Raw genomic sequence first — 25,087 nt, 5'->3', positions numbered from 1 at the left:
GCTGTGCAGCAAGAGAGTAGGCATGCACCATCCTCAGTTCATCCTAAGTGATTAGTAGGTTTAGGTTGCAGCAGAAAGGCGTCTAGCATCTATGCTCCAGCTTACACATATGCGGAGCGAGTGGCTAGACACACATCAGTGTTAATGATGTAGCATCTGGTCCTGTTGGCTAAAAAGAGTGATTCATGATTTACAAGTAATTAAAAGGAATCAATTGTAAAACATCATCATTGGCTCTGCTGTGACTGTTGGCATGAGAAACCCCATTGGCAGCCACAACCATTTGAATTCAACTGAAAGAAAACTGCTGGTACCAATGTCATGGCTTCCCATCGCCTTCTTGACTCCAAAGTCAGAAAAAGCCCTTTGATATGAAGGGCAGGTACTGTAATCACCTATCACAGTAAGACGGTTTATGGCCATGAGTTATGACTATGGATGCCCAATAACAGTTTCCATAAGTCACCAAGGACTAAAATATGATGGGAGCTAGTCTAGCTATTGTACCAGTAAAATTTGGACTTGTATTAATGATTTATCGTAAGAGTCTTCACAACCTGATTTATTGCTACCTCACAAGCCAAGAAATCTAGCACACAGGTATCCAGGTAAACTGACCTATCCACCAGCTCTGCATTGATAACTTTCGATGACACCTGATCCATCGATCTTCTTCAGTGAGGACTCCAGAACAATCCTCACACTGCACTTCTTCACTTTTATTAACCTTCCAATTGGTAGAAATGTTAGTTTAGGGTTGCATAATTCCTCCATCCCGCCATTAAAATACTTTCATGAACAGTACACATCTGGGATGCCATACGCAAATTCCTCTGCACTGTGAAAGTACAGCCTCTTGGCTCCTCTTACCTGGTTTGCAAACCCACCCATATTCCCTGCTAAATCAATTTACCAGCCTGATAAATGATCCTCACTCACCAGTGAACAACTCAAACACACCATTCCCAATTGCTAATGTTGCTTTTGCAAACCTCTCCCATCCTCATTCTTCAAAATCCAACTCACTGAGCCCGTTGTTAACATTACCGGAAAGTTACCCCAGAAACTATCCTCAGTGCCCTGAATGGTGAAATCTGCCAAGCAGTGGAAAGTTGCACACCTCTGCAAAAAGGCCAAAATAATAACTGGTTCTCTGAGTCACTCATCTCACTAAAGGAAAATTACTAAACACCAGAAATGATGTGCCTAAAATTCCGCGATCCACTCTTCAAATCAGAACTCTGGACAGTCCTAGTCAAATACCATATAGACGGCTTATGGACAAAACAAGACTGCCATCCAGGCACGCTCCTAGAAGCAATAAGAAGCTACTGTGAGCTTTGCAAAGTACCACATCCATTCATAAGATTTAACTGCAGTGCCCTGTCCAATCCCCAAAGGAGTTACCCATACCATTACCTTTGCTCATTCGTAATTGGCAAATTCCTATTCTGAGCCACTTCCTTTTGTTTGTAATCTAGTTTTTTCCTAAATCCTGCATCGGAGAGTCTCTTGACCTCTCTCATTTATTCTGTCTCAAAGGTAACCTGTTGTCCGTGTGAGTATCGAAACCAGTAGAGTAAATTGGGGTCATTATAACCGGGCAGTTTTTCAAATACCACCATATATACCTGATTCCCTAAAGATTCATGGGCTTAGTGATATGTTCTCTCTAGAAATGATACTGTTAACTTCTGCAGCTTCATCTTGTCTAACAGACATTCATTCTCAATCCCCAAATGTGCTTGTCTCATATTTCTATGGTTCGATCTTTACTTCAATGCATTTTACATTTTTATGATAGATGTATAAGTTTGGAGACTCACGCATAGTGACGTAGTAAAGGAACAAACGCCATTTGCTTCATGTGAATAATTTGTGCTCTTTCTTTCTACATTAAATGCCCTCCACAGGATCCCATTGAAGAAAGGAACGACCTTGAGGGAGAAGCTGAGAGCACACGGAACATTAAATGACTTCCTGAAGACATACAAGGTCGATCCAGCCGCTAAGTACTTACCAGTCCTCAAAGCCCAAGAGTCTAGTGAACCGTTGATTAACTACTTTGATGTGAGTGTCTTTCATTAGTGTATAATGAATGCTTTTCTATATTACTAAGTTGTTAGTAAAATGTTATGGCAGATCTATGTTCAAGGATTGCTGTCATGTTTGTCCAGAGACATCAGGTCCATTCTAGGATTCATGGCCATGTTAGCAGATGTCCTGGGGCTTGGAGAATCTGAAAGGAATCAGATGTTGGTGGCTTTAGTGAAGTGAGGAGACCCTCATCAATTCTCATGGTGGTGGATCACATGTGGCAGGAATGACCTGAGAATGTCTCATGATTATCAATCTTGATGATCAGTGATCGATTTTGTGTAGGAGTGGGAATGTGACAATGTCTCATATTGGTGGATATCTTACACTAGAGAGAATCTACAAATATCCCGATGGTGGTAGCTCTCATGTAGCAGGGAGAAACTGAAAAAGTTGTATTTTGGCATTCCTTGTTTATCAGGTAAATTCTGAAATAAATGTCATGCTGGTGGCTCTGGTTAGTGGGGAGACTGTCAAGACGTGGACTACCGCGTAGATAGAGTACCTCCATCCCCAAGTACCAGTCAGGGAGATATGTTATTACTCGCTGACTGTTTTTTGGGGCCACAGATGACTGGAAAAACAGCGCTAGGCCCCCAGTGTCATGATCTCTGCTTCCAAAAGGTCAGGGTTTTCCCAACTCCCTTGGAAGCAGATCCATAACCCAGGTTCCGAGTGCCAACCAGTCCCAATTGGGACCTTTTGGACCCAGTCCTGGCGCCAGTGGCACCAGGCTCATAAATATGCCCAGTCCCAGCGCTGGAAGCGCCGGGCTCATAATGCTTGGGTGGACTTACCTGCAGCAGACCATGCTGCTTACTTGCCTGCCAGTTGAGCCTCTGATCCTCTTCTGTTTGGAACTACTTTTCCTGTTGGGTGGGGCTGGAGCCACTCCCTAGATTCAGAACACTGGAACTCTTCTGGAAGGCAGGAACTCTTTTCTTACCAGGAACTCTTTTCTTACCTAGGCGTGGCTGTGGAAGGAGACACCTAAGCACTACAGGAGGCTATTTAAACCACACCCGGTGGATGAATCTTGCTTTGCGTTATTCTGCACCCTCTGCAGCAGAACGCTCATCGTGTCTTCTGCATCCGGTCCTGGGCCTAAGGAAAAAGGCTTACCATCCTGAGTCCAGTCTTCAGCAACACCTATAAAGACAAGAAAGAACAGGTTAGCATTCCGGCATCTGAAAGGAAAAGGCTTACCATCCTGAATCCAGTCTTCAGCAACACCTATAAAGACAAGAAAGAACAGGTTAGCATTCCGGCATCTGAAAGGCAAAGGCTTACCTACTCTTCGTGCGTTCCGGAGGTCTTCACACTGCATTCCGGCATCTGAAAGACAAAAGCTTACCAACTCTTCGCACGCTCCGGAGGCCGTCGGCGCTGCATCCCGCATCTGAAAGACAAAACAAGGTGCGTTTAAATACATTGGGGAACTTTAATACTCACGTGCCAATACTCCTTTCCACATCTAACCCAGTGGGTATTACGGCACCCTGCAGCCGCACCGAACTTGTACCTGCAAAATAAAAAGACAGTTAGAGCGCATCGTGAAGCTGGCAACAAGCGCTTACTTACGTGCTTCCAGGCGCTTCTATTCCTCACACGGGCTCCATCTTCAACTCACTTCAGCCCGTCATCCGCCATCGCCGGAACCCTGCAAAACAAGAGACATCATTATTAAAGACTTTAAAGACATTTGAGTTACTCGAAACTTACCGTTCGTGCAGTAAACGACGGACAGCAGTCCTCTGAAGTCAAGAGGCCTGCGCTACCTATCCAGTGAGGAAACTGGTTACAGCACCCTGCCCCGAGGCAGATGGAGAGCTCGGCATTCACTTACCTAAGGTGAGAGCGTTAACCTTTGGGGGTCTACAGGAGAGGAGAAGAGGAAAGAGATAGGGACACCCCAATAACCCCAGTTCATTAACCCCCATATTTTCTATCTGCAGACATCTTACTCTACACGTCAGGCATACAGTGCACAGAGGTCCAGCCCAAAGAGCCAACCGGGTGCTGCACATCACCTTTGAAGATACGGTAGTCGCCCAGTCAAGACCGGCGCCTCTGCGAGAATCAGGTGAGCGTTACACCCAGGAAGCTGCAAGGGAAAAATAACGGGTTATGGGAAATGCAATGATCAGTGCAGGCACAAAACTAGAGGAAACACACCTACAAGTGGAATGGATGGGAACAGGCACTGAAGTAGGGGAAGATGTAGGACTCCTGAAACACAGGAGGCAATTACCCACTGGGTGTGGTGTAATGTGGTTGTTTAAGCAAGGTCCAACCACCAAGGTGATACATCCAATGGAAATGGTGTCCAAGAGTACTGCAGCAAAGAGGCAACGTGGATGTCAGAGGGGGCAACAGAGACCCCTTCCAAAGAGGTTCAAGGTACAAAAGGAATGGCCAAAAAACAATCCGGTGAGCAAATCCGAGGTCGAGGTCACAGAAGCAATCCAAGGGAAAGAGGATCCACGTAATACAAGGAAGTCCAGAAAACAATCTGTAAGAGCGTAACCGAGGTCGGGAGCCAGGAAGTCAAAAAGCACGTGGAACGAAATGCAAGAAAATGCTAAACACCGGCTGGAAACACAGCTGAGAAGCACTGAGACCCGCGCCGGGCGTTCATTTATGGATGTTGCTATGGATACCGATCACATGACTTCTTGCGTGCCATGTTATCAGACTGTAGCATTCCCTGTGAGCCCATCAGTCTCCTTGGCAACCGCCATCGGGACCGCGGCCGAAGACGCCAGCAAAGTAATCTCTGTAGGAGGCCAAAGTTCCTACCATGACGACATGCATGAGTGAGTACAGAATGCTTGCCGCGCCCCTGCCAGGCTGGATCATACTGTGCACGGCGGGTACGCTGGCACCGTTGATGGAGTTGTGCTGGAGGCGTGACAGAGAGCTTAAATTGTCTACTTGATTGGTTCCTATGTAGCTGAGAGAAGGTGGACAATTTGCCAGTTTTTTATTTATTCATTGAGATATATATTTTTAAGTTTTATAAAGAATCGTGTTTCTGACATAATCAAAAGGTGTGACATTCAGAAAGGGAGAAGAGGAAAGTTTGATAAGGTTAGACTGAAGATTATTTCCAGGTTTTCACTGAAGGAAATGTGGTCTTCAAAGTGCAGATGTTCATAAGGGGAGCTTGTCATAGAATATTGACTTGTGCGGAAACCGAAAATGAATGACAGTCTTATATTATGAAAGGCGTAGAGAAAGGAGCCTTCTATTTGACGTAGATACAGTTCTTTATGCAAAGTGCATCTGCAGTTTCTCCAGAGAAAAACTGGAGCAAGTGCCATTTTCGACAACATACGATGCATAAGGCCTTGCATTTGGTTCTTCTTTGTATGGCGGGCCCAAGGACTGAGTGGGTTGCTGATGAGACATGCTGCAGTTGAGCTCTGTGGATTTGGGACTTAGGCAGGCCCTATAATTAGTAGCCTGATAAATCAATTAGTAGCCTGGTGTGTTGGATAAGGCTAGGTGTCTTGCCAACATTGTCTTCAATATAGGGTAGTTTCATTATAATGAATGTTAATGGCTCAGCACGGGGTACTGCAAGGTTTTTCTGCAGTCAGATCCAATAGCACAAACAGCTCTGAATATTTACTCAAACTGCACACATACAAGGACACATTTAAGGTATCCTAAGGCTATTCTCACAAGTGCTGCTGGTCAGATCGACACCTTACTGAAATAGTACTTCAGTGGGTCGTTACCCCTACTGATGAAAGATGTGTCTTCCGAGCTTCTGAGTGTCTACTGTATCATCTGGTATCTTCTTGTAGACCCTCCTCATAGATGATTAATGATTTAGAGAGATGTGCATTCCACAGGCTCTCTCCAGCCAATCACCATCATTACAAGTTGTGGTCAGAAAAGATGACTTAAGTGTCCAATGATGAATAGGATTATCACTTGCCTCTTCTTGCACACTGGTTTTACCATCCCCATTTACCAGCTGACCAGAATACTCAGATCCAGCAACCACATCCCCCTGGAACCTAAACCGTACGTAAGGAAACAACTTGGTGCCTCAACATTCTCTTGCCTAGCAGCAAAAATGTGGAACTCCCGCCTGAGAGAAATACGAAACATGAAGGACCATATAAACTTCAGAATACTCCTAAAAACCTGACTGCTCGACTCAGAGCCGGACAAAAATAATGAATGAGGAACACCCACACCCCTCATAGTGAACACACACATCACAAGACAGAGGACTAAAGTATACCACCACAAGTGCAGGGAGGCGGAGAAACTTCCGGGTGGGAGGGAGACCCGGGTTCCCCATGGAGAGCCTTAATAGAGGCTAAAGAGAGAAATGGGAGTATCCTAGGCTGAACTGCAGACAGAGGGGATAAGAATTTAAGGAGAAAGAGTGGCGATCAAACAAAAAAAACACATGACCAGTTAGATCAAGGGAAAAGGTAAGAGGCTCCACCCCCCCACACACCTCTCAAGGGGCCCAGGAAGGAAGTGGCTGCTGCACACACGGTTTTGCCAGGGGCCAAAGCAGTGTAGAAATCCATTATCCAGGACAAAGGGTGGAGGGGGGGGCATCGCCTCTAAATAGCTAGGCAGACAACCTGCAACCCTACACGAATATAGAAGGGAGAAACTCAGTCGCCCTAGAGCACCACAATATGCAACACTAGCAGGGGCGCGTATCACATGTGGCCAAAGCGTAGGACATACAATGGAGCTCCACCACTAACCAAACCCACTAAAAATCTCATACCTCTGCTCACACCTCTCAAATTCTAAACATAACAGAACCATAGCTATATACTGCACAACAAACCGCATACACTTCACTACACTGCAACAACGAACCAAACCAAACATAGCCTCACATACAGCACATGACAGCTACTTACTGAAAAATAATCAAACCCACGCTCAGCAAACACTGTAAACCGAACTGAAGCTGCCAACATCACAGCTCTCTTGCACCTTTTCCTGCTAAATCCTACTAACTCACCCTACCCCCTTGCTTTTCAGATTGGCCACAGTGCTAGGGGACCGCTCCGGTGGGGATAGTGTGCAGTATAAATATCTTTTAACTTAACATAAAATTACTGCAATTTTGTCTCATCACACGCTTTGCGACTAGTGCTTTGTCCTGCCTGGTCCACCAATTTCAATCCCTGTATTTAATGTCATGCCACCAAACAATTCAAAGCAATCTCCTGCCTCCTCTGATCAATTCTAAGAATTATTCTTCAAAACAAGTATTCTCTCTCATCACACATCTTCAATATTAATATTTTGCCTGATCTATCACTAGAAGTTGACAAACTCCTTTGCTGCCTCTGAATGTAATCTCCCATCTCCAAACAATTCTGTGGGCCTCATTACGAGTCCGGCAGTAACCGCGGCGGTAAAACTGCCTGGTTACCGCCGGACTCGTATTACCATTCCGTCTCCGTGATTCCCGGAATTACCGGGGCATTACAACCCCGGTTTTCTGGGAATCACGGAGGCGGAATGGTGTAAATCCCCATTCCCATTGAGTCCTATGGGACTCGATTGGAATGGGGATCATGGAAACACCGGCACCATCTCGTGATGGTGTCGGTGTTTCCTCGTCCGCCTGCAGGAGTCGGGATCAGGCGGTCCGGAAACAACGGTGGCGGCGGGTTTACCGCCACCGTTATTTCTGGACCGCCTGAGTTATAATGAGGCCATATGGCTTTTTTTTTGCAAGTAGTATTTATTTCTATTAATACAAAGATGGTAAAAGATGGTGAACCCAGTTACAGTCCCTCCAATATCAGACCTGCCTCCAAACCTTTCTGACCTATCCTCTTTCAGTCTTAGATATCTCCCTCAACTAAACTCAATTTGTATAACGAAATCCTATTTTCATGTTCTACCTATCCTGAAGTAAATACTAGCTCATTTGTGTGACTCACCCTCACATTGTTAAGCGATATTCAATCAACACTACAGCTAAGTCAATGCCTAGTCTGGGATGCTGAGGAAAACCCTTATTAATGTATTTTTATGTCTAGTTCAGTACTCTGGATGGCAACCCTTGTATAACACCCCCCTCTTAGAATCCCCCTGACCCCACTGAGCCAAGAAGTAGGTTTGTTTTGCAAATTAAAAGGTTTATTTGAAAATGTAAACTATATATATATATATATATATATATATATATATATATATATATATATATATATCACACTTCTATAAATAAATTGATAATGGATATTACACTTGTGAATATGAGCAGTAATCAGCAAGAGGTAACTTATGAATAGGAACAGAAGAATAAGGTGGGAAAGAATTCTTTATATGGTTCAAGGAAACGCAATGATGAATGAAATGCAGTACAGAAAATAACTTGATATGGCTTCAACAAAAGACAATGTAATCACTTTTCCTTGACAATTCACTCCCCCCCCCCTATGCAATGTAAGAAATGGAAGGAGAGCACACAGTCTTCAAGAATTCCCAACAAAATGCAATACGAAATGCAGTTCCCCCCAGCAAGCTTAGAGGAAACAGGCAGAAGTTTGAAACACAGGCCCAAAATGCTTTTAAATGTGATGGCAATGGATGGGAAAATGTGCTAACTGATTTTAATTCCCTCTAGAGATTCAGGGTGAGTGAGAGATGCTTGTTGGTATTAGTTCAGGATCACTTTAGCAATGCTCTATGAGTTATTACCAGGTTGCAAACGGATTTTTAACAAAGGAAAGAATGGAGCAGCTATTTTGAAAAGTGGAGAAATTGAGCCAAAATCGCAAATCGTGGTAAATTTCGCGAGTGCCCAAACGGTTCCAGAGATACAGACGATTTAATAAAGGTAGATTTTCGGATTTAAAGTAAAACTCAAAATGACAGGTGACAGCTTGCAGCTGCAGAATTGACAGGTGACAGTTGTGCAACTTTAGAAATGTCAGATGACATGATTTCTAGGAGGCAGTTCTACTTAGGTTAAAATAGCTTGAATTAGATTATTTTAACTAAGAGATTGGTTCTGCACAGTTCTGCTAGGTGCTCACAATATAAATTTGAACTAGGCCTCGTCACGGATCTGGTCAACATGTCCGGCGGCGGTTTCTGTCTGCTCGGCGGGTCAATCAGGCACCGGTTCTGCTCACAGCGATCCGGATCTCTGGTTCTGCTCACAGCGGTCTGGGTCAGCTCTGCTCTGCTGGTCTAGCCTCTCTGGATACAGCGGCCTCTGGTTCTGGATACTGCTCTGCTTTCAGGTCCGGATCAAGTGGATTCTGGATGTAACACTGCTTTCTGGGTACTGGCAAAAGTTCTTGGCAAAAGAATTCAGACAGCTCGCCGGCGGTGGAATAGTTTGCAAATGATTTTAAGGATGCTGAGGCCTGCTGAGAAGAGTTCTCAGTTTGTGGGTTTAGGCCCTTGCTTTAAGTTCTGAAGTAAATTTCTGGTCTCTGAAGATTGATGGATTTGAAGTCTGGAGTCTCCCGGCAGAGCGTCCCGCAGAAAATGGAATTAAATGTCTCTACCTGTCCCAGCAGTCTCTTGTTATGTGTTTTGGAAGTGGGTGTGTGTGTGGCATAACTGGGCCTGCCCCTCTCTACTTGTCATTGGCCCAATTCTTCCCTCTCCCATGATTGGGGGAAGGAAATGTGAGTCAGAGTGATGAGGTCTGTTTATGGGTCAGAGGATCCTCCCCTGGTCAATTTGCCCACAAATCTATATTTGATTCAAATACATATTTCCCAGATACACAATTTGTTGAAATTACATGTACACATTATATATTCCTTATGGTCCATGCTTGTCCGCCTCTGATCTTCCTGGGGGCTTGAATTCAAAAATGACAACATTTTGCGCTTTTTGACTGGTTTACCAATATCGGACATTTACCAAAAATGACACACATGTGCGCAAGGAGTATGGACATTATTTGATGAAGTGTCAGATTTTTAACATGCAGACATTTGGAGTGAGACCCTATTTTCCGCTATCAACCCCCCAGAATACACCACAGGGTCCTAACGCCTCTTAAAACGTGCACAGAAAAATCACAAGAATAATGATATTATTTATATAATTCTGACAAGTCCGCACTATGAGTTATCTATCTTTTTAAAATCATGCTCTGGCCCAGATGGGTGTGGTTTAGGTTCCAAAGCACATGGGGGAAGCTTCTGTCTGCCCCCGCCTCCAGCTCGGGTGGCTCCCAGAGGCACTTCTCCTCCCACTTCTCCCAAGAGGAAGCTATTTTACGGCCCCCCCAATATAACATTTGCCTGAGTCCATTGTTCAGTTTCCTGCAGTCCCCAGGTAATTCAATCAGAGAGGTGTCACCTCCTTTTTGTGGGGGCAGCAGAATGCAGCCAGGCCTGGGAACACAGCTGTTGATCCAGTTTCAACTCCTGTCGGTGGTAGTTGTCAGGCAGAATCCAGTTTCATTAAGCCAGGTTTCAGCTAAATGTCACTTTTTGTTCCCAGTTTTCTACATTCAAATCAAACTGACAATTTTTACACATGCAGCTAGAGTGCTGATTCTAAGTTCAAAACTATGACATTTCAACAGTTACAAACTATGTGACACTCAAAAGTAGGTCCCTCATTTAATTTAAACATTTCGATTTTAGTGGTTTTCAGTTCAGTTTAACTTAAGCTGCTGACCCCCACAGCTCAGCCAGTTTTGTTATGAACATTGTTTTGGGCTCTTTTTCTTTCCAGATTTTGTATGCACACAAAACTTCATTCTGCCAAATGTCTGCTGGTGTTCAGTGAGATTTTTGAATATCCTACAATGTTTGACATAGGCATTTTTAGCTTGCATTCAGAGAAACCAAGGTGATTTCAAAGGGCTTTTTAAGCTAACAGGCACTGCTGTTTTTCCTTTGGCACACATTCCAATCATGGCACCCCTGGCCCATCACGCTCGCACTGGTGGGTGGAAGGTTAGGCGACCATTTTGGTGTGCGCACAAACTGCGCGGTTCTCCTGGATTCTGGCGCACATGTGGGCTTTTTGGCCATCTTGGATTTTCTAAGCCCACAGCACCAAATGTTGCAGCTTAATGACTCAAACGTGGGTCAATACACCTGACAACATACACCCAGTTTCAATGTTCTAAAGCTCCCTCGACTGATTGGGCAACCTCTTCCCTCTACCTGCAATTCTGATGCTGAACTTCAATGCTAGATTTTAGCCCAAAGTTGCCCAATCCACTTTGGGGCGAAGCTCAAAGGAAGTGCAGGAAAGTTTGGCTCTGATGAATCGCCTAAATACATTTGCAATTCAGAAAACGACAGAATGAGTACACCTGGGATTAATTTGTATCATTCTTTCAATACGTGCAACATTGATATCTGCCTTTCTTTCTTTCATTCAATAGGCATCTTATTTTGGCCAGATCTCCATTGGAACCCCGGGCCAGGATTTCAAAGTGGTTTTTGACACTGGCTCTTCTAATCTCTGGGTTCCATCGTCTTCCTGCAAGAGCACTGCCTGCTGTAAGTATGTTTGATTGAAAGTAAATGCTCTTATTCAAGACAAAAAGTAGTTAATGTCTTGCTTCACTGAATTTTAGCTTCTGCAACGCTACTCAGTATGGAACATGTCGCCACATTAGGAAAACAAAATTATTTGGGCTATCCCTGGCTCTCATTTTGGGCAACTTGGCCTAGCTGAAGACTTAACCCATCAGTACTACCTGACTAAGTTAGAGACAACAGCACTACTCACATTTGAATCAAGATACAAAGAACTTCAGATACAAAAAATTAATTGATTTAATTAGTGACTATTAAAAAGTCAGTGCTAATAATAGATGACTTCCAAATTTAAATTACCATAGCAAGACAATGGGCCTCATTACGACCCAGGCGGTAAGTTACCGCCTGGGCCGTGACTTTACCACCATGGCGTAAACTACGTTTACGCCATGGTGGTTGGCGGACTTACCGCCCCATTCCGACCTTGGCGGGGCGGTAAGTCCCCAATCCCCATTTACCCTTCCCCATTCCCATTTTTGCCCCATAGGGCATAATGGGAGTGGGGAAGGCGTTAATTACGCCACCGTAAATTATGGTGGCGTGATTAACTCCATGGTCCCTTAGCGCCATGGATTTTAACACCTGCTAAAAGCAGGTGTTAAATCCGCCATGGCGCTAAGGGACCTCGTACTGAGGCGGTAAGGGTCGGCGCTGTTTACGCCGGCGTAAACCCCTTACCGCCTGAGTCGTAATGAGGCCCAATGGGATACACATTTTGGATCCCATAACAAAGGTATTTGCTAAGTCTTGTTGGATTTAAAAAGAGGTTGTGACTCACAAGTCTTACAATTGTCTTGAAATTCTGCACATTTGTGGAATCAATAGGGCAGTAACAGACGATTGCAAATAGCAGGAAACCAGTATTCTGAATTGGAGAGGGACAAGAAAAAGAGCAAAATGTCTGGATACCACATCATGCTGTTCCTTTGCTCTCTTTATCTGCACACTAAAAACTGGAAGGCTTTGTTATCTGAACATTTCCACAATCTGATAGCAGTGCTCAAAAGTGTTCCAAGATTAATCGGAATAGCCTAGTTTGTAGGCCATTGCTGAATTTGAAGAATCTTGTATGTGAACTGCAATCTGAGGGAGATTATTCCAGTTCTTAGATCCTGATATTGCTGATTTCTTTCCCATATAAGATTCTTTCAATGATGAAGTGGCAAGCAGCTTGTCCTTTGATGATCTTAGGTTCCTTTTTTGGGTTGACTTGCTAATGCTTCATAATGATCGTCGGTAGAGCCAACTTTCCGTATACTCTAGTGGATGGTACAAAGTGTCAAAGATGATCAGTTTCATGTTTAATTACAAGTATAAACTTCTTCACATCATCTTCAAAACTATTCATGGACTCGCCCCACCCTATCTAGCTGCTCATCTCACTCCCTACTCTCCTCCCCGCTCGTTAAGATTACCTTTAGCTCACCTGCTTTCCACCACTTGATCCCCTGTACTCCCTCTTGTTTCTGCTCTCTCCCCTCTGGACTGCTCTTCCTCTCTCTCTCCATAATATTCCAACTCTACCACTATTTAAATCCAACCTCAAAGCTCTCCATGTTGCTGAAGAATCTGTTTCCTAACACTTTAGGCTACTGCATCGCCCTGGTTTCCTCTCCCCTAACCTTCATGAGCAAGCCTATAGTACTTTCCGTCACCCCTCCATTCTTAATTCAGCACTTTCTCCACCATCCTGTTCCTGTGTCATTATGTCCTTTGCCCATCCCTGGTTCATGTTTCCACCTTCCCATGCAACATCAGTTCTTCAAGTCATATCCTCTCACCCCACTGTGAAGGACCCATGAACTCCGCTCTCAATGCTATCAATGGTAAATTTTGTAAGCATTTTTGTGTAAAAAATGCATTAAGTTCCTAGTGTTTTTTTAATTATTATTATTAATTAAAATAATAATAATAATAATAATAATAATAATAATAATAATAATACTAATAATAACAATCATGATATTGATCATAATTAATAATCGGTAGTGAAGAGCTTTTTCCTTTGGGATACATGGGTGACAAGATTTCATGACTAGCTAAATATAGTTTTGTTGTATCAGATGTGCTGCATGTGCTTTTCCTGACACCCAGGTATATTCTGTTACCATAGTCCAGTCAGTTGAGAGAACTAGTATTCTTCTCAATATAGGGGGGTCTGATAGGATGCTGAATAATTGGCTTCTTGATGTAAAGTGTTGCTCTCCTTTAGTTAAAAGATTATAGAGTCATGGAAGTAGCTTGTACTCGATATGGAGGAGAGCTGTGGAGTGATGTTCTGGCCACTCAGTGAATATAGCAGAACACGTCTTCCGAAAGGTACTATATCAGCTTGGGAATACCACTAGCATTCAGTTGCAAAAAGATCTGGGTGTAAATAACATAGGTTCATAGGTTTTATTCAGGCCAATTTCTCACTGCCATTGAGGGCAGCTGATGTTATTAGAACCCGCTAATGAGTATTTGGTTACAAGATCTGATTGCCATATCACGCAGAGAGAAAATGAGTTATTAAAGGATGAAGAGAATGAATAAATATCATGCAGTCTGGAATATATTTAATGACTTATATGTGTGATATCTCTCAAAGTTCCCAATTATTCCTCTTATTACTTTCCTTCCTTCTTTCCTTATTTATTATGATCCCACTTTTTTCTTTTTTTTTCTTTTTTAGTACTGTTAAAGAGTTTAGGCGTTATTAGTTTTGCTTATACAGTTCCAGTTCTGCGTATTAATGATTGTGCTATGTTATCTTGTTAATGTTAACATTTCAATAAAGAGTGTTTAAAAAAAAAGAACCCACTAATGGAGGTTATGAATATACATTAGACCACAAGCAACCATTGGTTTGCTAACATTATAAACTGGCTGAGGCCCCTTGGTATGAAGTCACACTGGGAACTTACTGATTGGGTTCTTCCACCAGATTAAGATAAGCTTCCCAATGTTAGTGAGACACAATGTAATATTAGCACCCTTGGAAACTCTCAGCAGGTATTATATTTAATATAATAATATATGTATAATGCTGATTATGGGACCCTGCTGAGAGATATGGCCCTGCATTGCTATTTGTGTTTTTTTTTATGATAGTGGGCCTCATTCCGAGTGGGGCAGTAAGAGATAACGGGCACCGGTAAGGAGACCGCCCTACTACTAAATTCCCTTAGCAGGTCCCTCCTTTAGGCATTATTGACGGGACCCGTTAAGGGAAATCAGAGCCAATAACGGTACCGCAAATTGCGGTACCGTTATTAGCTACTTCCCCCTTCCCATTGAGCCCTACGGGGGCTCAAATGGGAATGGGGAATAGTTTTTTCAATGGGGACTTACCGGTCCCGCAAAGGTCGGACTACACCGGTAAGTCCCCATTGAACAACAAGGTTTAAATTGCTGGTCACTCCACTCAACTCAGTTCTTATCTTCTGGATCTCCTCCCCTTTCACAGCCCCCCCATATCCATCCTAACCTCTCTGCTGCTCCCGCACTCCTACTTGTAACCCCCTGGGTATCCTGTATGTGCAGTACTCTGTTGTTTTCCAGATATATTTACACTTTTTAAATCCCATACACACACAGACAGACACACACAGACGCCCACACACATGCATACATATAAACTGCTACCATTCGGTTTCCTTTCTCCATTCTGCTCTGCGGTGAGAACTACTTGAGGTATTAGCGTGGCCAAAGGACAGGTGTTTTCCTCTTGTGGTTTTTGCAATAGCCACTTATCTAGAATGTCATGTTTTGCAAACCTTGGTCTACTGTGCATGGCTTAAACTCAGACGTAGAAATGCAACATTGTGTATAAATAGTTTGAATATTTGTCAGATCCAATGTGGCGTAACGTCAGCACGGCTAGCAAAGTGACAATCTATTCCAAAATGAAATCTGGCTAATCATAAACCCGATACATCTCCGCTAACATAACAGTAAAATCCATCGGGTATCTGTTATTTTTTTCAAGAAATTGGACAAATTGCAGCTTATTGACCGGGATCATGACTTATGTTTTATCCAAGAATGGATACATTCAAGTCTCCATTAAACAAGCTCTTTAACACTACAAATGTGTCGATAACTGATAGTTTGATAGTCACCATTGTATGGCAAATTGGCATTTATTAGAACCATGCCACTAGCAGAGTAACAATATCTCAAGAACAATGTGTGAGATGACGTGATATAGAAGTTGCCACAGGACAGTACTTTTCGAGTGGTAACTAGTTGCTCTATAGTTCACGTGTATTAACCAAGAAGTACTATAACTAATGCCCTTGAATGGATTCAATAGTACATATTCTACAAAATGTATGGACACCGGGTTAGAGCACGTGGCACGTAATAAATAGGAAGAGGGCAACAGCAGATATAGCTAGGTAAACCCGGTTATCATATTTTCTAGACAACTGTTATGCATATTGTCGTGGCATGGGTGGCCTCGGTCGCTAGCGTGGCGCACTTACAGAGAGACAGACATGGAGAGAGGATGCACACGTCTTCCCTTTATTAACGCTGTACATGAACTGAACTAATCACTCCTCCCGCCACCCGTCATATCCCGTTCCCCAACGTCACTTCCCCTTCCCCGTGACCCACCTCCCATAACCATGGAGACATCAACGTGACATCTCCCCCTTTTTTAAACAGTTACCAGGACATTCAAAACAGGTGAACATCTGCGGTGGGCCCCTTAGTCCATTTCTTCAATCCAGCGGTGCAGCTTGTTCCGAGCTCTCTGAGGGTGTGAGCTCACAAGTTCGGGTGGGTTTCCACTGGTCTCGCACTCCGGGGGACCTTCATGGTCCAGTCATTTGTGTCTCCATGATCTCCTTGATAGGGGTCGTCTGAGGCATAGTCAATGGGAATGACCACGCGTCCACTGAGTCGATGCGTTCCCAGCGAGGGAATGCTCTTGAAATGTGATGAGTTCCTCGTGATGGGGCCTCCCGAGCCCTGCATCGTAATCATGAATCCCTTACTCTGCGCGACCAGCAGTGGTTCCGCTTGGAACATGGGAGTGTGCTTGTGGGTTTGTGTTTGTTGTACGGCCACAACTTCTCCAACCTCTATCTGGAGTGGCCGCGCCTCTCTCTGCCGATCAGCATAGTCTTTAATTCGCTCCTTGGCTGCTTCATCTTGCTCCCTTAGCTCCTTGTCGAGGTCTGAGACCTGTTCTCGTGGCAGAGCTTGGGGAATTATTGTCACAATCTGAGTCCACGTGGATTTGAATACCTCCGTCCCCAAGTACCAGTCAGAGAGGAGTAAAAGAACTCGCTGACCGTTTATTGGAGCCACAGGTGGCAGGAACAGAGAACACCGGGTCCCAGATGACTGCAATAGAAAATACAGGGTTATGTATGCAAATATACAACTATTCTACAAGGAATACATATACCCAAGGACACCTACCCGGGGAATGGCCGATGTCAGCTCTTGACCTAACTGTTCCCTCTGGCTGTTCTGAGATGGAGGAGGTGGTATGATATCTATGTACAACAGGGTCCACCTGGGTCGTGTAAGCAGTGATGCTGGGTGTTTAGACAGAACTTGATGATAGAGTTTTAGTCCAAAAACAACAAAGCCAAGGGTTGAGAGGAATGCAGTCCAGAAAACAGAATCCGAGGTAGCAGCAATTCAAATAGGCACTTCAAAATCCATACACCAAGTCCAACAAGGGCAAAACCAAGGCTCAGTGGTTTCAAAAAAACGAGGTCCAAGGTCCAAAATCGAAGAAAAACAAGGTCCATAATCAGGAGGTAGCCAAATGCTGTCAGAACAACTAAGAAGCGCCAGATTACTGAGGTAGGCTGTATTTATGCCGCCACTTCCTGTGACTATCTGGAATGGTGTGCCCTGTAAGAAGAGATGGAAATGTTTGCACGCCCAAACTACGGCGAGGACTTCCTTATCTGCCTGGGAATAGGCCTGTTCCATGGTTGAGAGGCTCCGGCTGGCATAGGCGACTGTGTGAGTTTGTGCGGGATCACAGCCTACTGGGCTGGCATCCACCATTAGTTCTGTCTGGCGACTCGGGTCATAATAGGTCATATTCTCGGCCTTGGCAACTCTTTCCCTAATGGCTTTGAATGCCTTTTGGCACTCGTCATTGGAAGGTGGCATCTTGCCTGGTTAGCAGTCTCAGATATTCGCTTACTGTTGCAAAGTCTTTGATGTAACATGTACAGTAGCTCATGAGCCCTAGAAAAGAGCGCAATTCTGAAACATTGGCCGGGGGTGCTGTGTCGTTCAACGCAGCCACATTATCGGGGTCTGGAGACATACCTGATTCCGAAAATATGTGTCCAAAGAATTTCAGCGTGCTCTTAAGGAATTCACATTTGAGGTTGGATGCTTCCAAGGCCTTGCACACTTTCATTAGGGCCTCATCGTGTTTTCTGACATCAGTGCCGAAAACCAGGAAGTCGTTGCTGTAATTAAGGCAATTTGATATATGCTTGATGACATTATTTACCTCGGTCTGAAATATTTCCGTGGCCGAGGATACCCCAAATTTTAGCCTTTTGTAACGGAAGAGGCCTAGATGGGTAATGAAGATTATGTTTTGGCTTTCGGGGCTCAACACCGGTTGGTGATAGGCTTTCTATACGTCCAGTTTTGAGAACACCTTGGCCCCATTCAGGAGTTGGATCATGCTGGTGATGTGTGGGGCCAGTTGTCTCTCCCGCTGTATGGCTTGGTTCAGGTGCCTCATGTCCACGCAGAGCCTGATCGCTTCCGATCCTTTCTTAGGAACTGGTACTATCGCGGATATCCACGTGGTGGGGCCGGTGGCTGGCTCGATGATGTTCGAGCAGCTCGTGTAATTTGTCCTCCACTTTCCTCTGGATGTTAATCGGGATCCCTCGGTAGTGTGGGGCCACAGGACGTATGGATTTGTCTGTGTGTAATTTTATGGGTCTGTTCTTCAGTTTTCCGATGCCCTGGAAAATGCAGGGATAAATGTTGCTGATCATTTCCACAGGTTCGATGTACTTGTGGACCATGATATTGTATAGGATGTGGATGAGTCCTATGTCGGCCGAGCTTTGGAGCTTAGTATACATCCACTGTCGGTTTCGTTTGCCAGGACGTGAACAGGTATTCTTTTCTCATGCCCCTTGTATCAACATGTGCCCTCAAATTGTCCTAGGCACTTGAGGGGTGCCTTGGCGCCATAAGCATAGATGTCTACCGTGGGAGGGCTCAGTTTCGGTCTCACAGGGAGTTCCTTGAAGACGGCTTCACTGATGACGTTCACCGTGGCACCCGTGTCAATCAGGAATTCGGTGGGTTGTTCATTTAATTTGAGGATCAATGTGGGACTGTGTGCTGTGGCAGTGGGATTTCCTAAAGCATAGACGTATGCCTTCTTCTGGTCGCTTCCCAAGGAGCTAGGGTCTGAGTCAGATGGTGATTGCTCCACCAGATAGCGTACATGACACCTCAATCAGCGCTCAGGTCTCACTCTCATTACATATCTCCTTCTATCTCTCCTCTCTCTTCTTTGTTTGTCTTCCCCTGAGTCTCGTTCTCGGGAGTCTTGGGTTACCTGAGTAGATGGCCCTTGAGATGAGGCACCAGGGTGGCTCTCTGGGGAGGGGTGGGGTTTTTCCTTGTGTCTGGGTGGTGTTTCCCTGGCACAATCCTTTCCTCTGTCTCTGAAAAGTCTGCACATCGACTTAAAGTGGCCTTCTTCGCCACATGTGGCACACCACTGACCGACGGCAGGGCAAACCCCTTCATGAGGGTACTCAAACCTGCACTTATAACAAAAGAGTTCCTCCGACCTTCTCTCAGGTTGTAGTCTGTGGATGCTTTCTCCTGTTGTAGGGTGTTGAAGCTCTCCACCTGTGAGTCTATGGCTCTCTCTGCGCGGGCCAATGCCAGTATCTCATCCAGGGTGCGTTGATTTGGAGTAATTTTTGCTTAAATGTCTGAGGTTCACACCCTGCTATGATTTGGGACCGTAGCGCTTTGGTGTTGGAATAATTTGTGAAGTCACAATGTTTCATCTTTGTGCGCAGCCGCATGACATAGGCGTCCATGGTCTCACCTTTGTGTTGCTTGGTGCTGTGGAACAGGTGCCTTTCATTGTCCACATTGGTGTGGGGGGAGAGGTACGCTTCAATGGAGTCAATGGAGTTGGGGGGCATCTCGTCGATGATGTCATGAGTAGCAGAACCCACTGCCAGATTCAATAGGCATATTTGGCGAGCATTTTCTATGGGCCCTGTGTCTCCCATCTACAGGTCAAAGTCTCTAATCCACTTGCTCCATCTGGGACCCATGTTGCTGGTGTTGGTGGCGTCAAATGCCCCTATCATCTGGGCCGCCAGTGTGTCAGGCGCCTATACGGGACTTGGTCTGCCACCTGGGGGCCTTGTCCTTGGCCCTGGACTTAGTCCCCTTGATCATTGTCCTCACTGGCCATCTTGACCTCCTGGTCGTTTCTTTATCTTGGGCCAGTGGGGTTTCTTAGACCCAGGTCCCTTTTTGTCCTTGTCTTTTGGGATGTGGCTGCCTTTTTGGGCACGAGCACCACTCTCTGAAGGTCTTCCAGCGCTCCAAGTGTCACTATTTCTGAGAGAAAACGCCTCCACTCCCTCAGTCCCCCAGGATGGCCGCCTCTCTGGGAACGATCACCATCTGTGTCTTTGTGGCCTTGTGGGGGTGGGGCCTTGCCCTGGTATTTCCCCCCTTTGGTGGGCCTGCTGTCCTGGCCTACCGTGTTGCTGGCAGCTCCTCCCCTCTTATGGGGCTCGTGCATGCTAGCTGGAGCCCCCCAGCTTCAGCTTTCACTACTGTGGCCCAGGAATAGAACATTTGCGTCAATCCGGAGCTGCCGCTTAGATCAGCCTCTCTGAGGCAGGCCTCTGGCATTCTATCTGCGCTCCGGCGCATGCGGTTGAAAAGGCCTTTTTCATCCTCCGTGTGGGCGACGGGCGGTAGTGCAGCCCTGCACACGCCCTCGCCTCACTCTCCGCTCCACGTGGGCCCCGCAGGAGGCCGCTCACCTCGTCGTCAGTGTCGTGCCGTGGGTAGGCCTCGGTCACTGCGCGTGGCACACTTACAGAGAGGCAGACACAGAGAGAGGATGCACATGACTTCCCTTTATTAACACTGTACATGAACTGAACTAATCCCTCCTCCCGCCACCCGTCATATCCCATTCCCCAACGTCACTTCACTTTCCCTGTGACCCGCCCCCCCATAACCATGGAGACATCAACGTGACACATATATTAAAAAAATAAGAATTTGTTTGTATAGCTGTTGTGTGTGATCACGTGATGTAAATAGTTACTGTGTGACGATGCATTCTAAATACAAAATATTTCTACAATTCACAGACTACGAGTAAGCACTATCATCATTTAAACATGAATTGCCGGAATGTGAGCATTGTTAATGTGTATTGCAACTGAATTGGTAAACACTTTGCTTAGAACGTGGAATCACGTGACCTGCAGAACATACGTGAAAGCAAAACAAAATGGCCACCAGACGCAGACTTCTGAATTTGAATCGGTAACTAAACCCTTCATGTTTCAGGTAAGATTGGGATACAGCTTTTAATTTAGCGGACATAATGAGGAATTGGTCTTTACAAGAATAGAACGGAATAACAATTGGGTGATGTTTCCTGTAGACGCAACAAGAAATACCACATTTAAAAAGGTGGTTTAGCATAGCAACATTTGCACTGAAGAGACAGTGAGCACACGGGATTGACATATAATAATCAGATGAAACAGAGATACCAACTTTATTTTAGCAAAGACTGCCAAGATTGAACTGCTCACCAAGATAGTAATTATTTTGTGACTTTTCCTAGGTCCAGTCGCTTACAAACACAAGAAGGAGATGTGGTCTCAATAACTCATCACTAAACAACACTCCTAATAAATAGTAAGAAGTACTAACCGGCCAATGACAAGACCTTACTAAGGTGATCACTAAGAGATACTTTGCTAACACTTGCTGACGTTTCCTATAATTGTGACAGTGTGGAATCAGAAAAATACAGTATCACGGCTGTTACACCGAGCAAAGGAAAATACACCGACACGGGCTTATAAAGATTCCCAGAATCTTTATTACAAAACTGAACAGTATTCAATAAAGTACACAAATAGCTATTTGGCCATCAATGCATCACAGAGACCACCAGCAGGGTTCAATATGAGCAGTGAGGGAATTTCCTAGCTGGACATCGGTGCTTTTATACAATTTGTAAAATGATGTCCAGCCCTCTTACAGGTTAATCATGCACTGGGCTAGGGTCGCGCCATGTTCACTTTCCTAATTTACATATCTCGTGCATGGGGTTTACTTTTGAATATATTTACTAACACACTTCATTATTCTTCAATTTAACATTTACACTCTTTATATATTGCTTTAATACAGACCAAACAATGTTACGCATATTATATTCGGATAGCATTACTGTTCTTGTATACTTGTAGTTTAACATTGCTAATTCAAGTAATCCCCTGCTCCCGAGGTCAACAAAGGACAAGGTCTACATGACCCTAACATGTGGCCTGAAGGCAGGTTGGACATTAACTCCCCTACAGAGGTTGGAGAGGTTAAGGCAAGAACAAGGGCACCCGAGACGGCCATTTTAGATTACAGGGTGACTTTGGACAAAAAAAAACAAAATGGCGGTTCTAACCTAAAATGGAGGCTTGATTCAAGATGGCGGCTTACATCAATTTCTGAGGTCAAGACCTTGCCGTAGAGAGTTATTCACGTACAATTTTAAGCAACTTGGCGTAGGCCAATATACATACAAATCATTATAATAGGAGGCATAATTTAATATCCGGTTTGACAACAGGAGTTACTAATCAATAATTGTGTTTTATTCTGGTGCTTTATTCCCTGAATCTCATGTCTCTTGCTTATCTTATGGATATTTAATTTAATTATTGTACTCAATGCGTGTAATAGCACAAGATGATATGCTATTTATTGGCCTGACTTTCTCTCCCTCCCAATGCCGTGCATTCTGTTTAGACTTCAATTTATAAAACAAAATATATATTTTAAAAAAAAGGAGGCTACATTAGAAGGCATTGACCTGTTGAGTGATGCCTTGACAAAGCCCGGAGGGTGAACATTTTGGCCATGCACTTTGAATAAATATCTTTCAATTTTGATCACTCTGTTACTCACTCACAAACCATAAAAACTATATGTTCAGATCTATGACTCTGAATACAACCCTTTGAACAATCTTTTTATGGCAATAAACCCAGAGCCGGCAGTCCATTACTGCATAAGGTAATGCCCCCGGGACCCGTAGTTACAGGCCAGAGCATAGCGAGTGCCTTAACAAAGTCCCTGGGGGCATTACCTTATGCGATAATGGCCTGCCGGCTCGGGCCCTATTGCCATTAGTATTCCGTGGTTGAAAGCCATGGGATACTTATGGTGTTGTGGTTTGATATTCGGCATTTGTATGTGCCATTTGAAAAGGCAGCAGACACAGTACGCTGTACTTCTAGAAAGACTAGAATGCGCATACTGCTTCATTACTACGGATGAATAAGGTGCCAGTTTAGGCACGAGTTGATGCGTAATAATGATTGTGGAATTATTTTCATGAAATAACTTAACGTTTGTCTCCCACCATTTGCCCCCAATGAGAAAAATGCAAGCACAGTATGTTACAGCATTAAATAGCAAACCAAGATAATTAAAAAAAAAGAAAGTTGGCTGCATTAAGTTTTCAGTGGTTTATTTAACTTTAACAATATGTGAAATTGAACAATGTCAGAAAAGTTCATTTCAACATAAGTGTGTTTAAAAATGATGAACAAAATAAGGCACGAGTAAAAATGCAGTATAATGACATTATTTTTCATCAAACTGAACAGTGCCATGAAAAGTGAAAGAGAAATTTGAAAACGGGGGTTTGCAGTTGTTTTCAGAGATGTTGGACATGATGGTGGAGAAGGAATTAGAGGAAGAAGAAGTAGGTGTGTTGGGACAGGGTGTTTCATTGTGGAATGCGAGTTTACATGTGAGTGTGTATTGTGGGGTAGGGATCTGGTGGAGAATGGAATACCAAACATTGTGTTGTGTGGTTTGGGGTTGTCAGTAGCTGGTAATAGATGATGGATGTCTGTGTCTAGTCACAGGCATTATTTCTCTGGTATCCAGGCCAGCATTGGAAAAGAAGTTGGATTGTAGTGACTCGAATGCAGTGATTGGTGTATACTTTCCTGAGATGGGCACGTTCATTGATGCATTGCATAAAAGCGCCAAGAGTGTTTTTTCCAAGTGGGCGTAACATATTAGTTCATCATGGTACTTGTTGCGGATGAACCGACGAGGCATTACGAAAAAGCAGGATGCATCTGATGGCAACTTGGAGATGTAGAGGAGGAGAGATTTGACAGGGCACTCAGGATGGGTGGGAATAGCGTACAGTCTTCCTCCCAGGTTACTGCAGCGGCGCTCAAAAGGCTTGTGGTGGTTCTTGGTTAACGCGTTGATTGTGAGTGTGGCATATTGCTTGCCATTTTCATCAGTTACTACCTCACAAGCATTAGGTGGGAGCAGACAAAGTCCTTCACGCCCTCTTCTTGCAAAATGTATGTTTATGTGGAACCCTACTTTGTACTGTAATGTTTCTGGAAAGGCTGTATTGAAAAAGCCACACAAGCGTAGCTTGGAGAGATTGGTACGGTTAATTGGTGCTTTGTGTTGTGCCTGGTCTCTTGTGGCATAGTCTTCTTATTTTGGAAATGAAGACATTGTTGGCTGCAGTAAATTGTTCAGTTTGCATTATGTTGACATTTCTACTGAAAGGTGGATTGTTGAGGTGACAATTTAAACCTGATCGTAGTGAGATGAGGCTATGTGGCTGGTATTCAACGCTATGTACAGTGTGCCCTTCAGAATAAAATGAGCGTAGCGAAGAGACAAGTATATAGAGTGGCTTCCTTTCAAAAGATGTTGAGTATCCTTTCTGTGTAAGCCAGCCTTTGAATGTGTCAACTGGCCATTTGGTGGCACAATGTGTGTTTTGCTCACATCTATTAATTTCTATTAGGTCCAGGTCTTTCTGCTAATGAAGTATGTCTTCCAGTATGCATACATATGGACAAGGCATTCAGGTTGCTCTGTAAGCCTGCTGTGGTGGCCGGTCCTTCTTCAGTTTCCGTGGTGCTGTCGGTGAGCCACTCCTCTAGTGACACTTCACCGGTCATGGAAACGTTTATTACTTTTCTGTGTGCGCAGCGGGCACAGAGCTTGCATTTGAAAGTGAAAGTATTTTTCCGATTCATTTCATTGAAAGGAAAGGCCTGGATTTCGATTTGGGGAACCTGGTTAAGCGAGCGGTCGGCGGCGGAAATGGCGGCGATTAATGGCCAGTGAATGTGGCAAGGGAACAGGCACGAGATGCATGCCGTTGCGTAGAAGGGATTACACTGTGGTAA

At 44.4% G+C, this 25,087-nt stretch overlaps 1 protein-coding gene across 1 annotated transcript in view; it reads left to right on the top strand.

Moving 5' to 3' along the window:
• Nucleotides 1–1,908: 1,908 nt before the first annotated feature.
• LOC138528208 (pepsin A-like) overlaps nucleotides 1,909–25,087 on the top strand; it is a gene marked incomplete at its 5' end in the record, with an annotated part of 200,039 nt that continues 176,860 nt past the window's right edge. Inside the window, 2 exons of the mRNA XM_069639665.1 lie at nucleotides 1,909–2,070; nucleotides 11,468–11,585. Of these exons, the coding sequence (XP_069495766.1) occupies nucleotides 1,909–2,070; nucleotides 11,468–11,585 (280 nt within the window). The remainder of the gene's footprint in view (nucleotides 2,071–11,467; nucleotides 11,586–25,087) is intronic.

Source organism: Ambystoma mexicanum, chromosome 7q (genome assembly GCF_040938575.1).
Source record: "Ambystoma mexicanum isolate Mex_15411 chromosome 7q, UKY_AmexF1_1, whole genome shotgun sequence".
Lineage (NCBI taxonomy): Eukaryota > Metazoa > Chordata > Amphibia > Caudata > Ambystomatidae > Ambystoma > Ambystoma mexicanum.
Note: the sequence above shows the minus strand (reverse complement) of the source record. Positions and strands in the feature narration are given on the sequence as shown.